This window comes from Dermacentor variabilis, unplaced genomic scaffold (genome assembly GCF_050947875.1).
Source record: "Dermacentor variabilis isolate Ectoservices unplaced genomic scaffold, ASM5094787v1 scaffold_13, whole genome shotgun sequence".
NCBI lineage: Eukaryota > Metazoa > Arthropoda > Arachnida > Ixodida > Ixodidae > Dermacentor > Dermacentor variabilis.
The window spans coordinates 31510882-31533684 of record NW_027460291.1 but is presented as its reverse complement, the minus strand read 5'-3'; the positions used below and the strand labels follow the sequence as shown (position 1 = coordinate 31533684).

Sequence of the window (22803 nt, the reverse complement as noted above, 5' to 3'; positions counted from 1 at the left end):
ATCTGGCTCTCTGATTGCCACCGCACAGGGCGAACGGCAGCGGCAATTTCGGCTCGGGCGGTGCACATATACAGATCCGCCGCCACCGATCTGGCTCTCTGATTGCCACCGCACAGGGGTTGCATTGGAGGAGGAGCGAAGAAAGGAATTAAGTTCGAGCCGGCGCTTTGACAACCGGAGACTCGCAAGAAGAGGGGGGAGGGGGGCGGCGTGTACACCCAGCGGCAAACGATGGGGGCAGAAGCGCGCGCAGCAAGCGGACAACACGATAAAGGGAGGAGGGAAGAGATAGCAGCGACTGACTGATGCCGCTGACGCCGATAGTGAGTCAACCCCAGCTGCGGAGTTGGTTTCAGGGACAACGCCGCCGATGCCGACACAAACAATATGATACCCTCGCTTCCGCAGCGCTAAGAACCAGGTCTAGCCGTGGGAAGGTGGTCACGTATTCGTCGACGTGCCGGGGCCTACGTGAAATAACCGGCGCGTCGGCAACTGAAGAGCACCCTATCCGCCACACAAGAACAGGGGGGGGGGGACCCTTTCCTCCTCTTTCTGCATGGCGGCGACGGTGTTCTATGCAGTCACGTTATCTTGACTCTCTAGCGGCGTCAGCGGCATCCAACGGTATCATTCGGTCGCTGCTAGCGCTGGGGGGATGAAAGGGGGGCGGAGCTGGTTACGAGGCCGACGACAACGCCGACGACGACGCGAAACCCAGGAACGGACGCCAAAGAGCTGCGCTCTAAAAAGTAGCAAAATGTTAACCGCTAATTAGCTGTCAAGTCTTTGATTTGGCGGCGCTTTAGGAATGTGTGTGAAGAATGGTGGCGTGGGGCAGGGAGGGTGGCCCGGTCCCCCACTAGGTACGTGCCTGGTTGGAGGTATTCTGCGGTGGGAGCAAAGACTAAGCAACCCCAGATAGTCGACGGCTTCGTGTGCGCTGTGTTCTTGCGGCTAGTTCGCGTTAAAGCAGTCCAAAGGGCAACGAACCTTTGCAGAAATGTACGCGCGCCGTCAGCTGCAATGCATTATGGGAAGCCGGACTGCCGGCCGCCACGGCCGCTGGCGACTGCCGCGTTCGCCTTGCCTGCACCGTCGCGTGCGAGCCACGCGCGGCCTGGTGCTCTCTTCTCTCACAATGCCTCACCACGAGCCGAGAGAGTGCTTGCGGCTGAGGAACCGCGCACATTTCCGGAAATGTTCATTTGCTCGCCGCGTGACGCGTTTATCACGTCAGCCTCCCGATAGCCAGTGTCCGCGCTCATCGAGGCAGATGTGTTCAGGTTTGCCCCTGTGCCCGTGACACATGCTTGGCAATTTAGTTACTAAGTGAAGGTTTACAGCAGTTTATACAGCCGATGAACTGCCATCCATAATAATTCGGATAATTGTCGAATAATTTGCTAGCGCACTCAATGCTTCGCGTTTCGAAAGAAAGTGCCACCTTCTTTTATTCTATACTTGTATGACTTCGAGGAAGATTTGATTGGGAGCGTGACGCTCAAAAATTTTTTCCATTAAGTATTAAGCCCAACTCCGATTTCCTACGCCAAGATCACGCTATGCTAAAATCACCCTGAAGGCTATCAAATTCAACATGTGTACTTGTGATTCTTTACTGAACAAATTACTCCGTGAACGTTCTAAACGTGCGACGCGATACTTCTAGAAGAATCCAGACTGTTGGGAATAACACACTGTTGTCCATAAGATATAGGCACTCAATTATCTTTGAAGTTATCTTGTCGTTTATTTTGTAAGCACGCAATTTACTGATCAGCGCCCTGCATCATGTGGAACAACACCAAACGCTTTTCTAAAATCCAGATAAACTACCAGACAAATTCAGCTCACGCACTCATCGGAGCGTAAGCGTCCGAGTGTGTACAGATGGGTGAAATCATAAAGCGTCCAACAAAGACTACTAGAGGAAAATTTGCCGCCTGTGTTAATAAGAGCTGCAGCGTGGGGGGTTCAGGAAGCATGGGAATGATTGGCAGTATACTTGAAGTAGTAAAGGCAAGGCGCAGAGGACCAGTACTCAAGAAGAAGAACACACACGACAGGACCGGCGCTACTCACAACTAAGTTTATTTTCGCAACAAGCCTGCCTTATGTAGGTTATTCACGCCGAGTCGCGCACAAAACTTTAGAAGTAAAAAAAAACAGCAATCTATCGACCACTCAGGAATCTTATCTGGCACATAATATCGAATGAGCAAACAAGAACCACACGTGGATCAGCACGGGAGGCACTTGATCTAGTATAGTCTTTTTCCAAGCCAACGGTGACAAAAACCAGACATAAAAAGTACCGGATACGCTTCACTACCAAACTATCCACAACATAACACACTTCAAACGCTTAAGGCCCAGTCAGTGATAAAACCCGCATGACTATGGGAATAATGACCAATGAATAACACGGAAAAAACATGAAAAATGCGTCTAAGTACAGTGTCTTCGTCAAAACTAAAATCTCTAATAGTCACTCACCTAAAAAATTGATAAAACATGTGACCGCGCGAAAAAAGAACCACGTGACAAACAATGAAATGGACAGAAGTGATGAACGATAGAGGTCTAAAGAACAGCGTCTGCGTCAAAAAAAGAAAGAAAAGTGCAACAAAAGCTTAAGAGCCACTAGGAAATCGTCAACAAAATAAAAACTAGTTAAATAAGAGGAAGACAGACGGTAAAACCAAATGAAATTACAATAACATGAGGCCTAAACGAAACCTTCTAAAAAAGTCGTCTCCTTGTCACTAAGCATAATGGACGGCCTGCTGACGCATGCGTTTCCCTCTTTTTTGATGAAATAGGCTTCCACAATTGCCCGCTCGAACCTGTCTTTTCCTAACTTCAAAAATTTAGTTTTGTCAAACTGAGGGCGGCAATTAGAGCAGTCTCTGCAATGCTCTGCAAGGAAACTCCCTTCCTTGTTGCGCAGATTACGACAATGTTCCATTGCACGCTCATTGAAACATCGACCTGTTTGTCCAATATAGCTGCGAACACAGCTTAGAGCGATTTGGTAAACTACACGTGTCCTGCATTCAGTGAACTTCTTCTGATGCTGAATTGAACAAGCCGGGCGTTTCTCTCCGTTCATGGCACAAAGCTTAGACAGCTTGCAAGGCGCCGAGAAGACAACCTGAACGTTATGCCTACTCGTCACTTTCTTAATGTCGCGCGATACCTTATAAAGGTACGGAATTGCCGCAACAGAACTGCGTGAAACTGGCTGAAAGAGGCGGGTGCTTTAGTTTATGGAGCATCGTTTCGCAGACAGCTGAAATCAGACATGGCGGGAAGCCTGCCTGTTGCAGACGTTGCACTTGAGCGCTAAAGCTACTTGACACCAAATGGATACAAGACTTAGTTAAAGCCGTTTGCAGAGAATTGGTAGCACTTGCACGCTTTAAAATCTTGGAATGCGCACTCTCAAACGGTAGCAGGCCTTTCAAAGAACGCGGATTGTACATCCAACAAATGCCTTCCTTTGGAAACACTAGCCTGGTATTCAAGAACAGGAGTTGACCACAGTTCGGAACTTCCTTGGTAAACCTGAGACCCTGACTGTGGTTCGAGAAGATAGTCATGGTTCTCTCAACGGTAGAAACTAATTTGTGCTCAGGGATGTCCTTCAATATGACCAAGAAATCAACATATCTGTAAATGGACAATACATGAGGATCACAAAGATTATTACTGATCTCAGCTCTTACAACAGATAGGAAGATATCGCAAAGGACAGGAGCTACAGAAGAACCGATGCATATTCCTTTCTTCTGCACATAAAACTTGCCTTCAAACAAAATGGCGGTTGAGTTCAGGTAGAACTCTAGTAAGGAAATGAAATTGTCCGCGCTTACACGTGCAGCATTCTGGAAGCGGACTTCACCAGTTGATTGGATCTTGTCCCTGACCGCCGCTATGAGACCTTGGTGAGGGACCGAATAGAAGAGATCTTCAATGTCAATGGAGAACGCGTTGTATTCACGAGGCGGCAAGTTGTCCAGATCCTTCAGCACTTCCAGAGAACTACGCACCAGGAAAGGGTCGTCGCTCACCACGTTCCCCAGATGTGTCTGGAGGTACCGGCTAACAAGACGTTGCCATGTTCCCCTTTCTGAAACAATGGTGCGCAGCGGACATTCAGGCTTGTGTGTCTTCACAGTGAAAAAGATCTCAAGAAACCTCCCTTTTTCATCCTTTGCCATCTTGTGCAGGTTTTCTAAATTCATTTCTCCCAAAAGTTGAATAGCCTGACCTTTTTGCTTCCGAACCTTGAACGCCACTTGTTTGAAGTTCTTCTCTATAGCAACCAAGGCCTTCTCACGAAAAACACCAGTCGGCATAACAGCAAAGCCGCCCTCCCTATCAGCCTGTAGCACCACAAGGTTGTTGTCCTTCAGATCCCGTGAAATCCTCTGGAGGTGAGGCTTTCTCGGTGGAATGGATGCACCACTCGCCATCAGGCAGAAACACCGTCACTTACAATTCTTAATTGTACAGCACTTTTCATGCAAAATTGTCAGCTAGAAACAAGAGTCGCGAGGAGTTGAGAAATTAAGCGATCTACTGAAGGAGAGAGTCGAGGCAACACCCAAACTGGAAGGAAGAAGGAAAATTCACAAATTTAACCGTTGCTTGTGAAACTATTTATGGATCAACACCTTTGTTATATTCAGTTTCGTTATTCATTTCAGTTCTTTATTCCCCAGGGGGCGCTTCTGTTCTTCATTATATATATTGGTTGTATATGTTAAATAAACGGCTTTTTACTTCGGGACGGCAATAGTCTGGCTTCCACCTTCGGTCAATACCACATTGGCGACGAAGATGTGAACGTACTCCCAGCCCCGCTGCGCCGTCCGTATCCGCTCACCATGAGCTTCACCGGGCTTGCTCCGCCACCGTTTTTCCTTCCGACGCCCGGCCGTCCCTCATTGCCATGGGAGCAGTGGGAGCAGATGTTCAACGTGTACTTGCTGGCATCCGGAGCCGCCGCATTCAAGCCGGAGCAACGCAAGGCTATTCTTTTGCATTGTTTGGGGGCGGAGGACCAGCACATTTATCAGACGCTACATGCAGGGACCAGCGCCGCAGCACCGGCCGCGCCAAGTGCCGCAGCACGCGCCGATGACAAGTCTGTCGTGGCCCTCCTGACGAATACGACTCTGCACTCGCCGCATTACGGCACCAGTTTTCGACGTCGCGCAACGTTATTATCGAGCGTAATCGCTTTCACCGCCGCAGCCAACACACAGGCGAGTCCGTTCATGACTTTGTTGCCGCTCTACGGGAGCTAGCGTCACATTGTTCGTTTGCCTCACAAGGTGATGCTCTGCGGGATCAATTCGTTGCCGGCGTAGCTTCCACTCGCGTACGTGAGCGGTTACTGCTCGAGGGTTCCACACTTTCATTCGAGAATTCTGTTCGAATTGCACTTCAGTTTGAGCAGGCGGCTGAAGAGCTAAAGGAGCTTTCTGCTTCGATCGAAGCAATTTTATTGCGGCAGCGTAGAAAACCATCGTCGCATTCTTCAAAAAAAAAAAATTGGCGGACGCTTAAGCTTCGCCTTCAAGAGTGGAACGCGACAGCGTTCCCGTCGACCCGCCAAGGGGTGTAAGACAATGCGCTACGGAGCAGCGATCACTTACGAGGCGCCCCGCATCGGACTTTGCGCCCACCTATCACGCGGTGAGCGTCTAGCAACGCAGCGTTCGGCGCGGCAACGAAACGTGCGCCTGAGCAAACGGAACGAACCAAAGAACTCGGTGTCTCGGAGGGGGAAACGATCTACGCCAGCCAAACGTCGTGATCGGCATCGGCAGAGAGATAGATAGATAGTAATCTAAAGAAAGGAATGGCGCTTGATTCTGCAACCCGTGTGGGAGCACGGCGAAGCGTCGTCAGGGGAGGAGTGGGTGCCGCGACGCGCCTGGCACCGGTCCTCGCACAGCCCCAATGCGCGCGTGGCGGCCCACCTGTCGGGGCAGCGCCGTACATTGAGGGGAGGGGCCTTCTGTGTTTGCCGCAAGATGGCTCTGCGTGTGCGGTAAGCGCAGAAGAAATGTAGCGGAAACGCACTTCGCTACTCGTGTAACTGCGACTTCTGTAAGTTACATGTTCATAATTACCGATATACACTGCAGTATACCTTTCTACGGCTCGTTTCCAAGGCAACACCGCATTCACTAGAGGCGCTTTTGTACCGCTTTGAAGTATCGAACTCGTGGCGGAGTGGTAGCGTCTCTGTCTCACACTCCGGCGACCCTGGTTCCATTCCCACCCAGCCCATCTAGGTAGTTGCTTTTTATTTATGAAGTGCCTGCCGTGATTTATCGCCCACGGCCAACGCCGCGGACGCCGACGCCGAGACACCGGCTTTTCTGCGACACGAGCTCCTTAACGCTATCGCGTTAAAAAGGAATTCACAACTGGCAGCCACCTTAGAGCAGAAGTTAACGAGGAGTGCGGGCGGCTCACGTGCGCCGCAGTGGAACCGCCCCCCTGAGCGGAACCGAGAACAGAGTAGTCGCTCCGGTTCGCCACATTGTTTCCGATGCGGCTCGCAGAACCACATCGCGTCAGCGCCGCAGTGCCCAGCGCAAGGCAAGACTTGTTCGTTTTGCGGTCGCAAGGGCCACTTTCAAAGGGTATGCAACCGCAAGCAAACCCAAATGCAAGGCCGAGTCCGTGAAGTTGAATTTCATGAAGATGTTTCGTCATCCAGCAGTGCTGAGGAAGTTTTGACTGTGCAACGTTCCGCGCGTAGCGGAATTCATATTCAAGTGCAAGTCGCGAATGTCACCTTGTTGATTCAGGGAAGTCTATTTCAATCCTGTCAGAGCAAGAATTCAGTCGATATTTTCAGAGCGTTCCGCTCCTGCCTGCTCCGCATGTTAGTCTGTTTGACTACTCTCAACGACCGATTCCAGTGCTAGGTAGTTTCCAGGCAGACGTTCGGTTTAAAGGCCGCACAGCGTCGCTACGTTTTTATGTTGTTCACCGATGAACTTGTATGATCGGTCTTCACCGCATTAAAGCCTTGGATCTTCCCATTGAGGGTTCTGCTCTCAAGTGCTTATGCACGTCCGTTGCTCCGCAGCCGACTGTTGTTGACCCGCTATCCTGTTCTATTTCCACACCGTCAAGCACGCAGCCCCATAACAAAGCTCCTCCGCCAGCCTTAGCACATGAGTTCAGTTCATTTTTCAGTCCAGAGTTGGGTCTTGCTAAGGGGTTCACGCATCGCATCAAGACACGGCAAGGCATGCCGCCTGTAACTTCGAAGCTTCGCCATCTGCCATATTCTCTCCGGTCACCAGTATCAAATGAGCTTCAGAGGTTGCTGAGCCTTGACATCATCGAGCGGATCGATGCTTCTGAATGGGTGTCCCCCATTGTTGTTGTTAACAAGAAATATGGTAGCATCAGGATATGCGTAGACCTTCGAGAGCCGAACAAAGCTATTGTTCCAGACAGCTTCCTATTGCCCCATACAGAGGAGCTGCTTCACGCTTTGGTAGGCGCTACACACTTCTCCAAACTTGACTTGGCTTCCGCTTACCATCAGGTTCTCTTGCACCCTGACAGCAGGGATCTGACAGCTTTCATCACTCATGATGGCCTTTTCCATTTTAAAAGAGTTTGCTTTGGGTTGGTTTCTGCCCCAGCGGCATTTCAGAAGACGGTGGCGAAAATCCTTGACCGCTGCCCTGGCGTGTTGTTCTACATTGATGACGTCATCAGTTTTGGCAAAACCGCAGAACACCTTTCAAACTTGAAGACCGTGCTGCAAAAGTTCAAGAACGCAGGTCTGAAACTGAACAACAAATGCCTTTTCGACGTTCCAGAACTTGCCTTTCTAGGGCACAAGGTCACTGCATGTGGTATCTCGCCACTTCCAGAGAAAGTAGACACCATAGTTAACACACCAGTGCCAACTGATGTGGCCACCCTTCGTTCGTTCCTGGGTCTCGTAGAATACTACTCCAAGTTTGTTCCACACTTGGCACAAGTGGTTGAGCCTATAAGTCTTACTTCGCAAATATGAGCCATTCATCTGGTCTGTCGAAGCAGACAGCAGTTTCCGGAGGGTCAAGGAAATGCTTTCATCGAGTAGTCCTCCAGATGTTCGATCCGTCATTGCCAATCATTCTGTCGACCGACGCGTCCGACTGTGGGCTGGGAGCGGTCCTGCAGCAACAAAGTTGCCACGAGCTCCGCACAGTCGCTTTCGCATCTAGTACACTGTCGCCTGCAGAGAGAAAATATTCAGTCGGTGAACGAGAAGCTCTTGCGTGCATTTGGGCGTGTGAGCGATGGCACGCGTACCTGTGGGGTCGCCATTTCACAATTCGAACAGACCACCAGGCACTGGTGTCCTTGCTGTCGTCACAAGGACATGGAAGACGCCCACTCCGTATTGCACGCTGGTGTGCACGACTGCTTTGCTACAATTTCACTGTTGAATACCGCAAGGGGTCCACAAACACTGTAGCAGATGCACTTTCTCGGCTACCAGCACCTACCTCGGAGGCAGAGATTGCTGAGGAAGAATTTGTCTCGTTCATTGAGTCAGCCTGCGTGACTAAGAAGTTCAGGCAGGCCGCCCTCGACGACAGTTGCCTGGAAACCGTCAAGTCATTTGTGCTGAGTTCCTGGCCGCCCAAGAAGTCCATACCAGAAGAGGCCAAACTATTCTACACCATTCGGGAAGAACTTTCTGTTGTCGATAACCTGCTACTGCGTGGAGAGCGCCTCGTTGTTCCGTCCTCCCTCACGGCTCGGATCATCGGCACCGCGCACAAGACCCATCCGGGTATCACGCGCACGAAGGTGCGACTGCGTGAGCGGTCCTGGTGGCCACGAGTGGATAAGCAAGTTGAAACGGCGGTAAAAAACTGCCACATCTGCCTGGAGGCAGATAAGTCCGCCAAAATTTCACCAGCACCGTTGCAACCTGTTGAATGGCCTGAGCGACCGTGGCAAAAGCTTGGCCTAGGCATTGTTCGTCCTTTGGAGCATGCAGCTTACATCAGATTTGCTGTAACGCTTGTTGACTACCATTCTAAATGGCCAGAGGTGTATTTTTGCAGCGACGTGTCCGCGAGCACCGTGAAAGACTTCTTAACAAGTGTTTTGCCCGTGAAGACTACCCGGTAAAGATTGTGACAATGGACCTCAGTTCACTTCGCGTGAGTTCATAACTTTCCTGCAAAACAGAGGCATCAATCTTTCACATTCTTCGGTATACTACCCCCAAGCCAATGGGCAAATAGAACGTTTTAATCGCACATTGAAGGATTTCATTCAAGTTTCACTCCCCGAAAGACGACCACTCCTGCAAGCTGTCACAGAATACCTTGCCATTTACCGCTGTACTCCGCACGCCACCACCGGGGTTGCCCCAGCAGTCCTGCTGCTTGGTAGAATGCCTCGAACCAGGCTGAATGTCGTGGGTTTCTCAGCCGCAGCATTTGCTGAAGACCAAGCCAAGGAGTTGGCGCAACTTCGTCAAAGGGTGAAGCGTCAGCAGCAAAGCAGCAAGCACTACACGGACAAAAGGAGAGCCGCCAAAAAGACGAAGATAGCCGTAGGCGATATTGTCCGTATCAAAAAACCGTCCGTTCGGTTCAAGGGAGACTGCGCCTTTTCTTCACCAACTGAGGTGATCAATAGGAGGGGACCAGCCTCTTTCCGACTTGTAGACGGCCGTACATGGTATGCCTCCAAGATTTCCAGGGTTCCGGAGAGGGGCACCTGGGAACCAGGCCCACCTGCCACGCCGCAGCCGCGGTCTCCTGAGGCGCTGCAGCCTGCCACGCCGCAGCCGCGGTCTCCTGAGGCGCTGCAGCCTGCCACGCCGCAGCCGCGGTCTCCTGAGGCGCTGCAGCCTGCCACGCCGCAGCCGCGGTCTCCTGAGGCGCTGCAGCCTGCCACGCCGCAGCCGCGGTCTCCTGAGGCGCTACAGCTTGCCACGCCGCAGCCGCTGTCTCCCAATGTGCTGCAGCCTGCCGTGCTACAGCCTCCTTCTCCCAGGACGCAGGCACTGTCTCCTGGCACACCGCAGCAGCAGTCAACGAGCCCGTCGCCAGTGCGACGTCCAACGCGGCCAACCCGAGAGCGCTGGCCACCGGCCTAGATGGCTGCAAGACTATCAGACCAATTAGTTGGCGGTCTGACATTGTGTACATAGGTTGTAAATATGTGTAAATAAGTACAGTGTGCATGCTTTGGGGTTTTCCTTACTAACACTTACTAACCACTAAGAATAAGGGAGGGAGTATGTTATACTCAGTTTCGTTATTCATTTCAGTTCTTTATTCCCCAGGGGCGCTTCTGTTCATTATATATATTGGTTGTATATGTTACATAAACGGCTTTTTACTTCGGGACGGCTGGAGTCTGGCTTCCACCTTCGGTCAATACCACAACCTTTTTATTTGAAAAGGAAGTAGCGCAAACGCCGGCGGAAATGAAGGATTCCGTGTGTTTGTAATGACGCTTCTACCGTTATCCTTCTAACCACCTGACATAGCCACTTCTCTGCTATGCTTATGTGAGTGTTTTTCTAACATTCCATGGTGGGCGCAGTACGTCTAGAACCGCAGCTTCCTGCGCTCTGCGCGGCTGTACGGGGCTGACAGCCAGGCATCGTTACGCAACTTCCCAAATAGCAATACGAGTTGATTTTGGCGCTTAACTTGGTACGCAGTAAACGAGGGATGCGAAATAACTGATTCTTCCGCAAATATATATATATCTGTATTTCTTCCAGAGCTAATTAAAAAGAAACGCTACTAGAAATCGTTATTTTACGCTTTCGCTTGTTTACTTGTTCTTCGCAGTGTTCTTCCTGCGCTGCTTTCCTGCGCGAGTCCATTTGATGTAGTTCCTTGTTAGTCAAGCAAAGGAGAGTTCTAGATGACAGGCGTATACGTGTGAAATGCCCCTTATTTTAGTTCTCTTTTGCGGGATAAGGCGTTTTTTATGCCGAACGGTGGGCATTATTCACTTTTACACTAGTAAAGGTACCTCCCCCCTTATTTGCACAGAAAAGTTACCATGGGTTGGCCGCCCCCTCCCCCCCCCCCCCGAAAAAACAAATCCTGCGTACGTGCCTGGCAACGAGCATGCATGTGAACAGTATCATTGTTGTCTGCATTTAGAAAAGTATGATTTATTCATATATTCAGCTAATAAAGCTCTATAAAACGCCGTAACTGATAGCACAAGAATGCCTGAAGCCACAAGCAGGAATACAAGACAAATCCATGTACTATGACATCGTTCTCACGCTAGCTAAACGATCGCACTGCCAAAGATCACTGTATTGAATTTACTGAGAAGCCACAGGCGATATCACTAAGTTTATTATTCGAAAGAACACACAAAAAAAAGACGAGCATTTCCTTCATCAACGTTCACAAGTGCTTGGCATAAGAACCTATGTGTCAATGGCGGATCGACTTTCGTGTGTCAAGGCATGCACTGCGAAGGGATGCGAATAGAAAGCCGGCGGCGGAAGTAGAGTGGCTCAGAATAACCGGAAGTAGCAGCTGCGCTCGCACAAAGCCTGATTATTGGCAGAACACGTGAATTAGGCAAGCATGCGCATGCACTGGTACCCCCAATTCGAAAGAGCGCACGTAGCGTCTGTCCACCCATTACAGCATTCTGCAAGTCAGCGCCAGTTAGAGTGTAGAAATGGTCACGTCCTGGTCACCACTTTGTGGGCAGGCGGCGCGAAGAGGAAGTCGCCGTGGCCACGGTTTATTGGGGCCGAACAGGCCCTGGTGCCGCGGGATCCATCGGGAGCGGCCGTTCGAGCCTGTTCGCGCTACCCGCACGGGAGCCGTCTTCGCCGGCTCTGGAGGCGCAAGTCGCGCCGCTGCAAGTCTGTAGAGACGTAAGGCGTAAAAACGGCGCATTTCAGCAGCGTGCTTGGCGTGGCGCACTTCGACGGGCGCTTGCTGGCGCGCGGACTATAGAAGAAGCCTTTACTCCCATTTCGTTCCTTTTCGGCTTAGGGTTCTGTCGTCATCGGAACACGACTAAAGTGTGACCAGATTAGCTGCCGTATTAACGCAACTATCTCAAATTTCATTGGTACGTATTGTGCAACTTACTCCGGGGATTGCTCACGCGCATATCCACGTTGATCTTACGCGTAGTTGATGCCACCAAGAGCAAATGACAAAGCGCAGCACGCTTCGCGGATGGGCAGTCTCTGCTGCTAGCTCAGCCTGTGCAGACTACCGCTCCCGGCTGCCATTAGAAAACAGAACCGCAAAACTAGACAAAAAAAACTTTTCTAATAATGTAGCTTTGTTATACGAAAGGAGCGATGTTCATTCAATATAGCCACTGGAAGTTTGACACCATGCTGTGACGCCATTAATAAGCTCCCTTTTTACAGATTCTTACGAGATTTCAGCACACGCCGTGGACTCCCGTACGGCGGTCATCTCATGGCGAGCCTCAGAGCTGGTGGAATTCTTCAAGGTAAGTTTCACAAACAAGGTTTCCGCTCGTTCCGTTTAATATTTCACTATTATTTGTTCGAATGGTTTACCTTTTCTGTGCTATAGCCCCCTATAACTTTTACACAAAGCTACGTCAGGTGGTGTGCAGGGACGCCAAGTCTTGTCGCCCACCTTTCCACATGACAAAAGTGCCATTTAGGTGTCTTATACCAGCTCTGTCGTGCGACATTCCCCACTAGGCGGTATGGGGGTGCTGGAGTCGCATATCGTGATGAACACCCGTAGGCTTCACAGAGCGAGGCATGGTCATGTCTAACTTTAATCTTCGAGAATAATGGACCCGTTCGTACATAAATAGAGCTCGATTCCTCGAAATGGCTTACCGGGTTGACAAGCCATCAATGCACCGGCCTTATTTTAATTGGTATTGTCTTGATCGCTCAGATATATTTCGAGAAGTTATACATTCAAATGTATCAGACGAATGCGAAAGGCAATGTTGCCGATCGTCACCGTTGCAAGTAGGTTTCTGTCCTTCACAGTTGTGTTACCTTAACCCTGTCTTTATGAGCAAGCGATATATCTGTTCACCTCGCGCGTCTTGTAAAATGGGGTAACCTTTCTTGTAGGTGAAAAGTAATATTTAGCTTCCCAAACTGCCTTGTTAATTCTGTAAGTAGTACGTGCTTTCAAAGGGGTTCATTCTTATGCGCGACGTCAGCGTACTTGATTACCTTTAGTTCCGTAATGCTTGTTATTTTTGCTAATTCAAATCGGCCTCCAGTTCTCTACCCTCACTGTTATCTTTAAGGTGACCGTTTCTTACGGGTACCGTGCTTCAACCATAAGGCACTGCATGGACGTTCATTATGAATATTCTAATATCTTTCAGAGATTTGCATTCCAACAAATAGACAGGCGTTATTTGTAGTTCCGTTTCGAAATTAGTTGATGAACTGCTTTTTTAGCCTTCGTCAACCGCTAGTCTCCTTTTTTTTATACCAGCTGCAGCTTGAAGATGATGCTGTTGAGTCAGAAGCTGCACTGGAAATCGTGTGGCGGAGCTCCTACCTTTCAACATTTCCGTGCAATGTAAGACGCACAAGGCCCAGGTGTGGCTCGATGAATGAAATCAAAGGCTGTGTCTTGTGATGAAAGGCATCAGCAATGAGCAAATGGAATACAAGAGAATGAACTACCTAATTTTAATAATAATAATAATAATAATAATAATAATAATGCTCTACTACCATCTTCCAATGGGGTACCTAACATATTGTTCCTGTCAAAGCGAACATCGCCCCATCGCCGAACGAAAAGCAAAATGGCAATAAAAACAAAAGTCACGCAGTATAATAGATGACAGGAGCCCACCTGACCAAAAGGTGGCAGTTTCACTCGAAAGGCGAAGCATCGATTGCGATAGCAAATTAGTGGGCATATATATGAAAGTAAGGATAGTAGTTTGATCGGCCGTATAAACTTGTAAACGTAGGCATACTAACTAAATGAACAAGAATGGTGTCACACGTGCTCAAACAAACATGAACACGTGTCACTCGATGACCGTGGAAGCTCGCTGTCAAAACGCTGCCGTCAGGAAACGCGGCAAAAACAGCGAGCGAATTGACCTTCGTGCTGCCACTCGCACCAACGCGAACTAAGCTGCGAAAACACAGCGCAGGCCGGGCTCTGTACGAGTCACAGATTTCTTTCAAGATGCAGCGGCCCGGCCGGGCACGCGTGGCCGCCCGGGCCGCCCGGACTAGAATGCCCCCCCGGAAGCCTCGCGCGCGACGGACGGCGGCGCGCTTCCTCCCCGCTTTCCTCTGTTGCGTGTGCGACATTGAGCCGCGATCGACGACTCACCCTCGCACACTTTCACTCGCACATACAGCATACGGCATGCTGCGACGATTTTATCGCCCTTGGATTTTATACGGAATCTTATGGCCACGCTGACGCTAACGGCATAAATGCGCCCGGAGTGTCCATATAATTGCTATCGCAATAAAACATCTACAAGCAAACGAGGAGAGAAAGTCACATGCCTGCGCAGCACACGAAGCAGTCATAGCTTAAGCTGGACGGTCTTCTCGGCGAAGAGTCTCCGCAGTTTTTATGAGAACGAACTTAACTCTCCGCCCGGCATCCATGGCGAGCTGCGGCTTGTGCTGCCCTCTGCAGAGCGCTCTGCTGAGCCCGACATGGCCTGGTTGCAGCCGCGCGCTCAGCCTTACGATTCGCTTCTTCAGCAGTGGTTCGTACCTTGCAAGGAGGCGCCATAACGTATACCGAAGAAATACGTTATCTGCACCTGTGCATAAACTGGTTTCGAGACTACCCGGCGCACGTGTCACATACCTTGACACGTGGCACGATATAATGCAGCTGCTACATGTCGTGACAACTGGTGTAACACAATGCAACTGCAATGCAAAGTTTGCACGTATCGGCGCTACGCGGCGCACCTCACACATCGCGTTACATGTGGCACGATACGATGCAACTTTTACATGGTGTGTCAGCTAATGGTATAATATACAATTGCAATGTAAAGTTTGACCCGCCGTGGTTGCTTAGCGGCTACGGTGTTGAGCTGCTTAGCACGATGTCGCGGGATCGAATCCCGGCCACGGCGGCCGCATTTCGATGGGGGCGAAAACACCCGTGTATTTAGATTTAGGTGCACGTCAAAGAACCACTTGTAGTCTAAATTTCCGGAGTCCCCCACTACAGCGTGCCTCATAATCCGATAGTGGTTTTGGCACGTAAAGCCCCATAATTTAATTTTTAATGTAATGTTTGCACGTTGGACGCTAAGTCTCACATCGCGTGACTCCTCGCGCGCTAGCATGCATGTCTAGGGCATGTTTCCGCATCAGCTAGCAAGCTCTAGCGTGGCGCAGTGGAAGGGTGGCTGACTCCCGCGCAGAGGGCCCGGGCTGGATCCCGGCCAGAAGTGGCCATTTTTTTCCCATTCCTGGTGACAGCTCCGACGGCCACCGGCGGCGGCGGACAACATGGCCAACCGAAACGGCTATTGTATTGAGTACAGCCGCGGCCACGTCTGTGTAGAGCGCGCGAGCAGACGGCCTTGCTCTGCGGGGCGACACCGTGCGGTAGTTGCGGGATCTGACGCACTGTGCCCAGGAGCATGCGCGGCCTAATAGACATGCAGGTCGGCGCACGCTGCTTTAAACCAGAAATTATGTTGGTAAGCGCATGTGTTTTGCCGGTTGTGCGCATTACCCGAGGGCGCCACCTTACAACGCGCGATGACAAGGGAATTGAGCACGTGAGTGATAGCGTGTGCGATTCTCTCAGGGCACTTGATATGAAAAACTATGTCTTCACCAATCCCAGATAATGTTATCGGCCAATGAAATGACAACATCGCATGCGTGCTGCCTATATTAGACATAGAAGTCAAACCTTTTCGCAGAATTTATTCGCAATGGCTTCCCGACTCACAGCGGATGAGCGACGCGCAATTGCTATTATGGCAGGCACAATGTCCCAAAGAGCGATAGAGTCGGGCGCGTGTTATCAGCTGAAACGCGTAATCTTTTGGCATAGCGATACCAAGAGCGCCCTGAGGAAGCGTACCTATTCGGTAAAGCAACTGCCCGTTTCAACGTTGCCACTCGTGCAATGCAGTTCTGCATGTCTATTAGGCCGCGCATGCTCCTGGGCACAGTGCGTCAGATCCCGCAACTGCCACACGGTGTCGCCCCGCAGAGCAAGGCCGTCTGCTCGCGCAGACGGCCTTGTTATGTACAGCGTAGGCTGTACATAACAGCCTACGCTGTAAAAAAGCAAGGTCAGCATACCTATGAACTTGAACGATAGCTTAACCATGCCCTTGAAGGTACGCTGTGTGCATGCAGGAAAAAAATTCGACAGGGTTTTAGTGAAGATTTGGTGAATACAGACAAACCTTCTAGCAATTTCGTATCTTCTTGTAAAGTGGGGTAATATGTGCATCGGAAATAATAATAACCCATCATGTTTATTTAACGTGCCCATGAACCGCACTAAGGCCTGAGTGCTGGCGCACGGTAAAAAAAATAAATGAAGAATACAAATACATGGGGAAAAACATTAAATCGAGAACGACAATTTTCAAAAGAAGCACTTTGTAATCAACAAAAGCCAAGGTGAATTCACAACAGAAAGACGGAGAAAAACAGGAGCAATGCATGAGAATTGATAAAAATAAATTAATCAATGCAGCTTTTATATTCCGTGCCTAGAAGAAACCCATGAACTTTCATTACTGGCGCACAGGTAATCTAACGAAAATATAATGTACAGCTTTAGAAAAAACGTCACAAAGGCAAAAGAAATAGATGCATGTACAGAATAGGCATTCGGGCATAGTAGTAGCGCAGAACATCGGACATGCAAAGTTGCTAAGACAAGCTCTTATCTATCGACGAAGGTGAGGTAAACTGAAAATGAATAGAAGATTAGGGAGCATGTACAATAAGAAAGCTGTATAGCTAAAGGTACAGACGTAAGGGAGCGTGCATAAAGAAAGGGGAAGCGATTAAAGTAAGATACATGCAAATGCATTGTACACCAAGAACATTAAATGGACAATAAAGAAAGGCGCTGATGCATTAGACATGTACTACTACTACTACTACTACTACTACTTCTACTACTACTACTACTACTACTACTACTACTACTACTACTACTAATAATAATAATAATAATAATAACAATAATAATAATAATAATAATAATAATAATAAAATTTATTGCCACTTTGTAGAGGATACAGAGAGGTTCAGGCCCGTCAAAGCCAACAGGAGGCTTGAGAGACTTGACCCGGCAGTTACGGCAGAGGTAACAAAATGGCAACAACAAACGGAACACCGATAGAAACAAACAATAGCGTCAGCTGAAGAAATAGAAAAACAAAGCAATCACAAACCAGTACCAAGAACATGCCAACTCTAAGGAAACAAAACTTAAGATATATAGTCTCATACTTTTAAGCACAACTATAAAAGAATACAACAATCAGCGCAATGTTCTCCATGCATCTTTAGATTATACAAATATTTTACAGCAAAAAGTTCTTCTGGTAACCCATTAAAAATGAGACGCACATAAAGACACCGTCTTGCCTTTCCATACCTTGTTAAGCTCCGCGGTACATAATATCGAAAGGTTTTTTGCAACTTCCGATTAGCATTATACATTACTAAACAGTCCAAAAGTGGCTATGAACAACAGTTTGTACAAAAAGAGAATGGTATGAGGGAAGACGCAAGAGCCGAAAAATGTCCGCCACGGATGGCAGGCTGTGGCAGGCCTGATTCTTGCACTTTTTATTTGGGTGGGCACGATAACTATTATTATTATTATTATTATTATTATTATTATTATTATTATTATTATTATTATTATTATTATTATTATTATTATTATTATTATTATTATTATTATTATTATTATTATTATTATAGTTTATCGCTCCCAACCAAATGAAAAGGCGTTACACGATGTGCGAAATAAAAAAAGTCAGGATGCCTTTAGCATTTCAGTTATCCGTCATATACTGTGCGGGGCATGGACAAGTACTGACATCTCTATCAAATTGAGATAGTCCTTATCAACATTTTTATATAATACTTAGTCACCCGTATGTGAGATGCGTGGCGACATATTGTTCACAAAGGGCGGAATATGATAATAACGCCTGCATTTGCCATATTTTGTCAATGGGAAATGATTATAGCAGCATTGGTTAGGACTGAGGGAACAGAAAGGAATATGTCGAATTTTATAAGGCCTGTACCAAAAACGCTGAAGAACGACAGCTCCAAGTCATACGTAATTGAAGTAAGTCAGAGGTAATATCTTGAACACATTCTATTTTTCAAGACGAAGGTCGTATGCGATGGTATTTAACAGAGAGGACAAAATTGAACAACTCTGTTTTGCCAATGCGTGGAGCAATGCCCGTAAACTATAATTCCATATCGAAACACACTGTATGTCAACACATGGACAATTGCTTTGTATGGACAATGGAATGTAGTAGCGAATTCTGTAGAGCACAATACACGTGACATTTACGGCAAATGTATTCAAGATGCGAGTTCAAAGTGAGATCGCTATTGAAGCGTTTGCCGAAACACTTGATTGAGGTTGTGTAAGGAATGTTATGGCAAGTTTGCTACAGGATGGCACTATTGTCATCTTGTTTTCTCCAAGGATAGCATTACTCCTACTAATTGGGTGGCCAAAATATAAATTTCACAAAAGCCGAACAAATCGAGCAGCAAGAAGCTAAAGGGTTGTTTCGAGTAGAAAGCCATAGCTTTTCTGGTGAGTTTCTCCACTTCACCAAAGGGAGGCGCATCTTCCGCAAGTGGTTTGTTTGTTTGCTTGTTTGTTTTCCTCTGGTTATGGCTCATAGCCACTATGGGGATTGGTTACCATTCGGATGGAATATGAATGCGGTAAGTAATGCCAAGAAAACAAGTGGAGTAATTGTGGCAGAATCAAAAGGACACAAAATAACATTAACAATTAAATTAAAGGTCTCCTTAAAATAATTATAAATTCTTCAATCGCTGAGCAAGCATCCTTACGACATTGCCGACGAGAGGAGGCTCCAAGAGAAATAATTTTAGGAATTAGAAATTTCATTTCAATTTGTCTGAATGTTGCTTCGAAAATGTGTTTTCTTGCATTTGTGAGTTGGCGACATGACAGGAAAAAATTATATATTCCCCTATTCTCCCAAACATGGGCGCCGCGGGAAGGGAGTAAGAACAGCGTTGGGTTGATAAAAGTATAAGGAAGGTATTCTATATCCTTAATGAGTGAGATTACTTTGATTTTGCGAGCTTGAAAGCCATTTCTGTGCCAAGGTAATAGTAGGAGTCCGTACTTTGCAAAATTAATTATAGTTGGCTTGAAAAAGTCGAGCATGGTAGCATAATGTCCTGAATCTAGTTGGAGTAATGTATATTGACGCAGGAGGTACTCAGAGAACTGGTTCACTGAGGCCCACTCTCGCCAGCCTATCTGTATGTCATCATAAATAATGCGTTATGCCCCCCCCCGACACCTGCATCATGTGGGTTCCGGCACACGAGGGACTCGAGGGGAATGAAGCGGCACACACCGCGGCCCGCGCAAGCGTCAACCAGGCCTCCCCGCACGAGATTCTAGACATGTCCCACCCACACAAATCAGCGGAGGAAACTGTTACGTTTCGCCTACGACGCGCGGTTTAGCCGGCGCGGCTGCAACAAAGCGGCAGACATTTTGGCCCGTTCGGCGCCGCCGCTACGCCTCCCCGCCAAGCGCGTCCAGGCATGTTCCGATGCCACGTGTCTTCATGTGCGTGTGTGAGTGTATGTGCATATTGGTGCCCACGCTTGTCGAAGCGCGGCAGCCGGGGAGAGGAGCTCCCAACAACTGTGAAGCAAGGGGGTCCGAGCGGCGCCGACACGACGGTTGCTCCTCCTTCTCTTCCCATTGTGCCCACGCTTGTCGAAGCGCGGCAGCCGGGGAGAGGAGCTCCCAACAACTGTGAAGCAAGGGGGTCCGAGCGGCGCCGACACGACGGCTGCTCCTCCTTCTCTTCCCATTGTGCCCACGCTTGTCGAAGCGCGGCAGCCGGGGAGAGGAGCTCCCAACAACTGTGAAGCAAGGGGGGTCCGAGTGGCGCCGACACGACGCTGCGCCACCTTATCCCATTGTGCCCGAGCGGCACCGTCACGTGCTCGTCTATAGAGGGGTTCCTTCTTGCCCTCAACTGCGAGAGTATAAAAGCAGCTGCCCCCGGACGCCAAAAAAGAGGGCTCCGATTTCTTCTGTTGAGTAACGTGCTCTCCCGTCTCTCTACTTCGGTCAACCTGACCGCCAACTCTTTGCGATGTTAGAATAAACAAGTTGTTTTGTTGTTACCAGTCGACTCATGCTTTGCCGGGACCTTCGGATGCTTCCAGTTGTACCCCAGGCCGCCAGGCCAACGCTACCCTTGGGGCTTGCGACCCAGGTGCAACAACGGGCGTCAGCGCCGAGTTCCCAACAACTCGCGCCAGCGGTGCGATTACAACAACCGTTGCCATCGGTGGGATTCAAACAAAACGGAAACAATACCGCTAATTTACCAAGCACTACTGCAGCACTATCAGCTTGGACGCAGGGTATACCCCCCACCACATCCAAAACTAACGAGAAACGAAGGCACCTGCTAAATGCGACTCCAGAGCAATACCTTTACCCACGAAGGCTTACTGCATCATTTCCACCCGGCGCTATAGAGCTACACCTGTCCACACTACAACGTGGCAGACACCCTGGCGCATCTCCTACTGAAATGCAAGAACACCCGAGCAAGCATCACATTGCCACAACTAATAGCAACAGACGCAGACCCAAACCTCCTCGCTGAAAGTTGGAGGCTGCGATCTCAAAGCCGGAACTGGTCGACCAGCGCGAACTCGTCGCCCGGGCCCGGAGGGCGATCCAAGCCAGAGGGTTCCTGGAATAAGGGACCCTCCCACCTCGACTGACAAGTCACTACTTCAAATAAAGGTTCATTCATTCATTCATGACCAGGTACACCGACAAGTCTTATTATTTTATTTGAGCAAGCAGTAGAGAATGGAATGTACGTAAACAGTGAAAATCACTATTTGCAGTGAGTAATGAACATCAAAATAAGGAATCTGTTATTATGGTAACTCATGACCTTGTACCAATAATACTGTAAGAAATTAGGCCAGAAACTGGTATCTAGTCAGGAATTATAAGTGAGAAAGACTTAGCAAGAGCAGTGAAAAAAGAAATTGGCGCAGAAACTCCTGTGGGAGTTGTCTAAGTGTGCGTAAGCATTGCGCCACTTGATAATCTCCACGCATACCGGTGTCATTATCAATGTTACGAAACCTGATCCGACCAATTTGAACGACCGAGCTGCGGCGACACGAACTGCTGCGGACGGTGACGCAAGGTGAATTGATGACGCAAGCAAACTTCTGCATGTGGCGGCGCCAGGTGTGCTGATGACGTTCCAATCATAAGCTGTTATCGCTCTTTAGCGCCTTATCCATCCGCGACGAACCATTATGAACCGTGATCAGCCGGACTCCGGCGGCGGCTGCGTACGGCGCGGCCGCACGGGCCTGTGTTCTCGCCGCTTAGTTCGCGTTGAAGTGAGAGGCAGTGCGAAGGTGTATTCGGTCGCTGCTCCGGGCGCTATCTTGAAAGCCGTCGTCTTACGCGGCGGACGAACGGGCTTCCTCGTTGGGTAGGCATAGAAATGCTTATGCATTTAAAATGCAAATACCTCATTTTTATTCGCATTTTGAGGCAATTATAGTATCTGCCGCGATACCCATTAAATTGATGCAGAACAGACGCAGATCCAGGGCACTCGTTGGAGCTTCAATGAGGCGAAGCTTTGGTGCGGTTGATAGTTTTGTTTTAAGCGTGCAGGTGTGCGTGTGCGTGTGTGTGCGTGTGTGTGCGTGTGTGCGCGTGTGTGTGTGCGCGTGTGTGCGCGCGTCTGTGCGTGCGTGCGTGCGTGCGTGCGTGCGTTTTAACAAAGTGATGTCACTTTCAAGGTCTCACGCAGTGTCCAATTTAGTCCCAACCGAAGACCATTGCTACGCCAAACTCAGACGCTTGAAATAGTTGAAGTAAATGCATTTATTGTGCAGCAGAACCTCTTCTTGGGCAAGTTGGCGGAGTTTGCTAAACATTGTTTTGGGGCTCTAGATAAACGATACATAGACAAGGACAACCACGCAAAGTGGCCAATACCAAATTATTTAATAATGCAAATAACAAAGCATAGCGCTGTTGTGGCGTCATGAGTCGTTTGCGTGGCATATGTGTGTGCTCGCAAGCTACTGCTGGCTGCGCATGCGCAGAGAGATAGCGTGTATATTATATTAGCGCCCAAGTATCGTTATGTGTTTCATTTCATTCACGAATTTTCATTGCAGCGTCTGTTCTTGAGAGTGGAATGGAGTCTTGCAAGCCCTCCTCCTGTGCAGATCGTGCTGCTGCTTCGGCATGTCCATTGCCTATTATGCCAAAGTGGCTTGGAATCCACTGTAATGTGATGTCGTGTCCTTGCTCGATGAGGTGATGAAGCAGCAGTCTAATTTTTAGAACTAGTTGTTCGTGGGGTCCGCGGCGTAAGGCAGAGACCAAATAATAATGAGCAGCCTTGGAGTCACTGAACACGCTCCATTTCTTGGGTAGTTCATCAGAAATTGCACGAAGTGCGCAACGAATTGCACCAAGCTCCGCG

General features: G+C 48.9%; 1 protein-coding gene across 2 annotated transcripts in view; it reads left to right on the top strand.

Moving 5' to 3' along the window:
* Positions 1-22803, top strand: part of LOC142566576 (uncharacterized) — a 221112-nt gene that overhangs the window by 94905 nt on the left and 103404 nt on the right. For both annotated transcript variants that reach the window (XM_075677415.1, XM_075677413.1), the window contains one exon: positions 12437-12522. In XM_075677415.1, coding sequence (XP_075533530.1) covers positions 12437-12522 — 86 coding nt within the window. The remainder of the gene's footprint in view (positions 1-12436; positions 12523-22803) is intronic.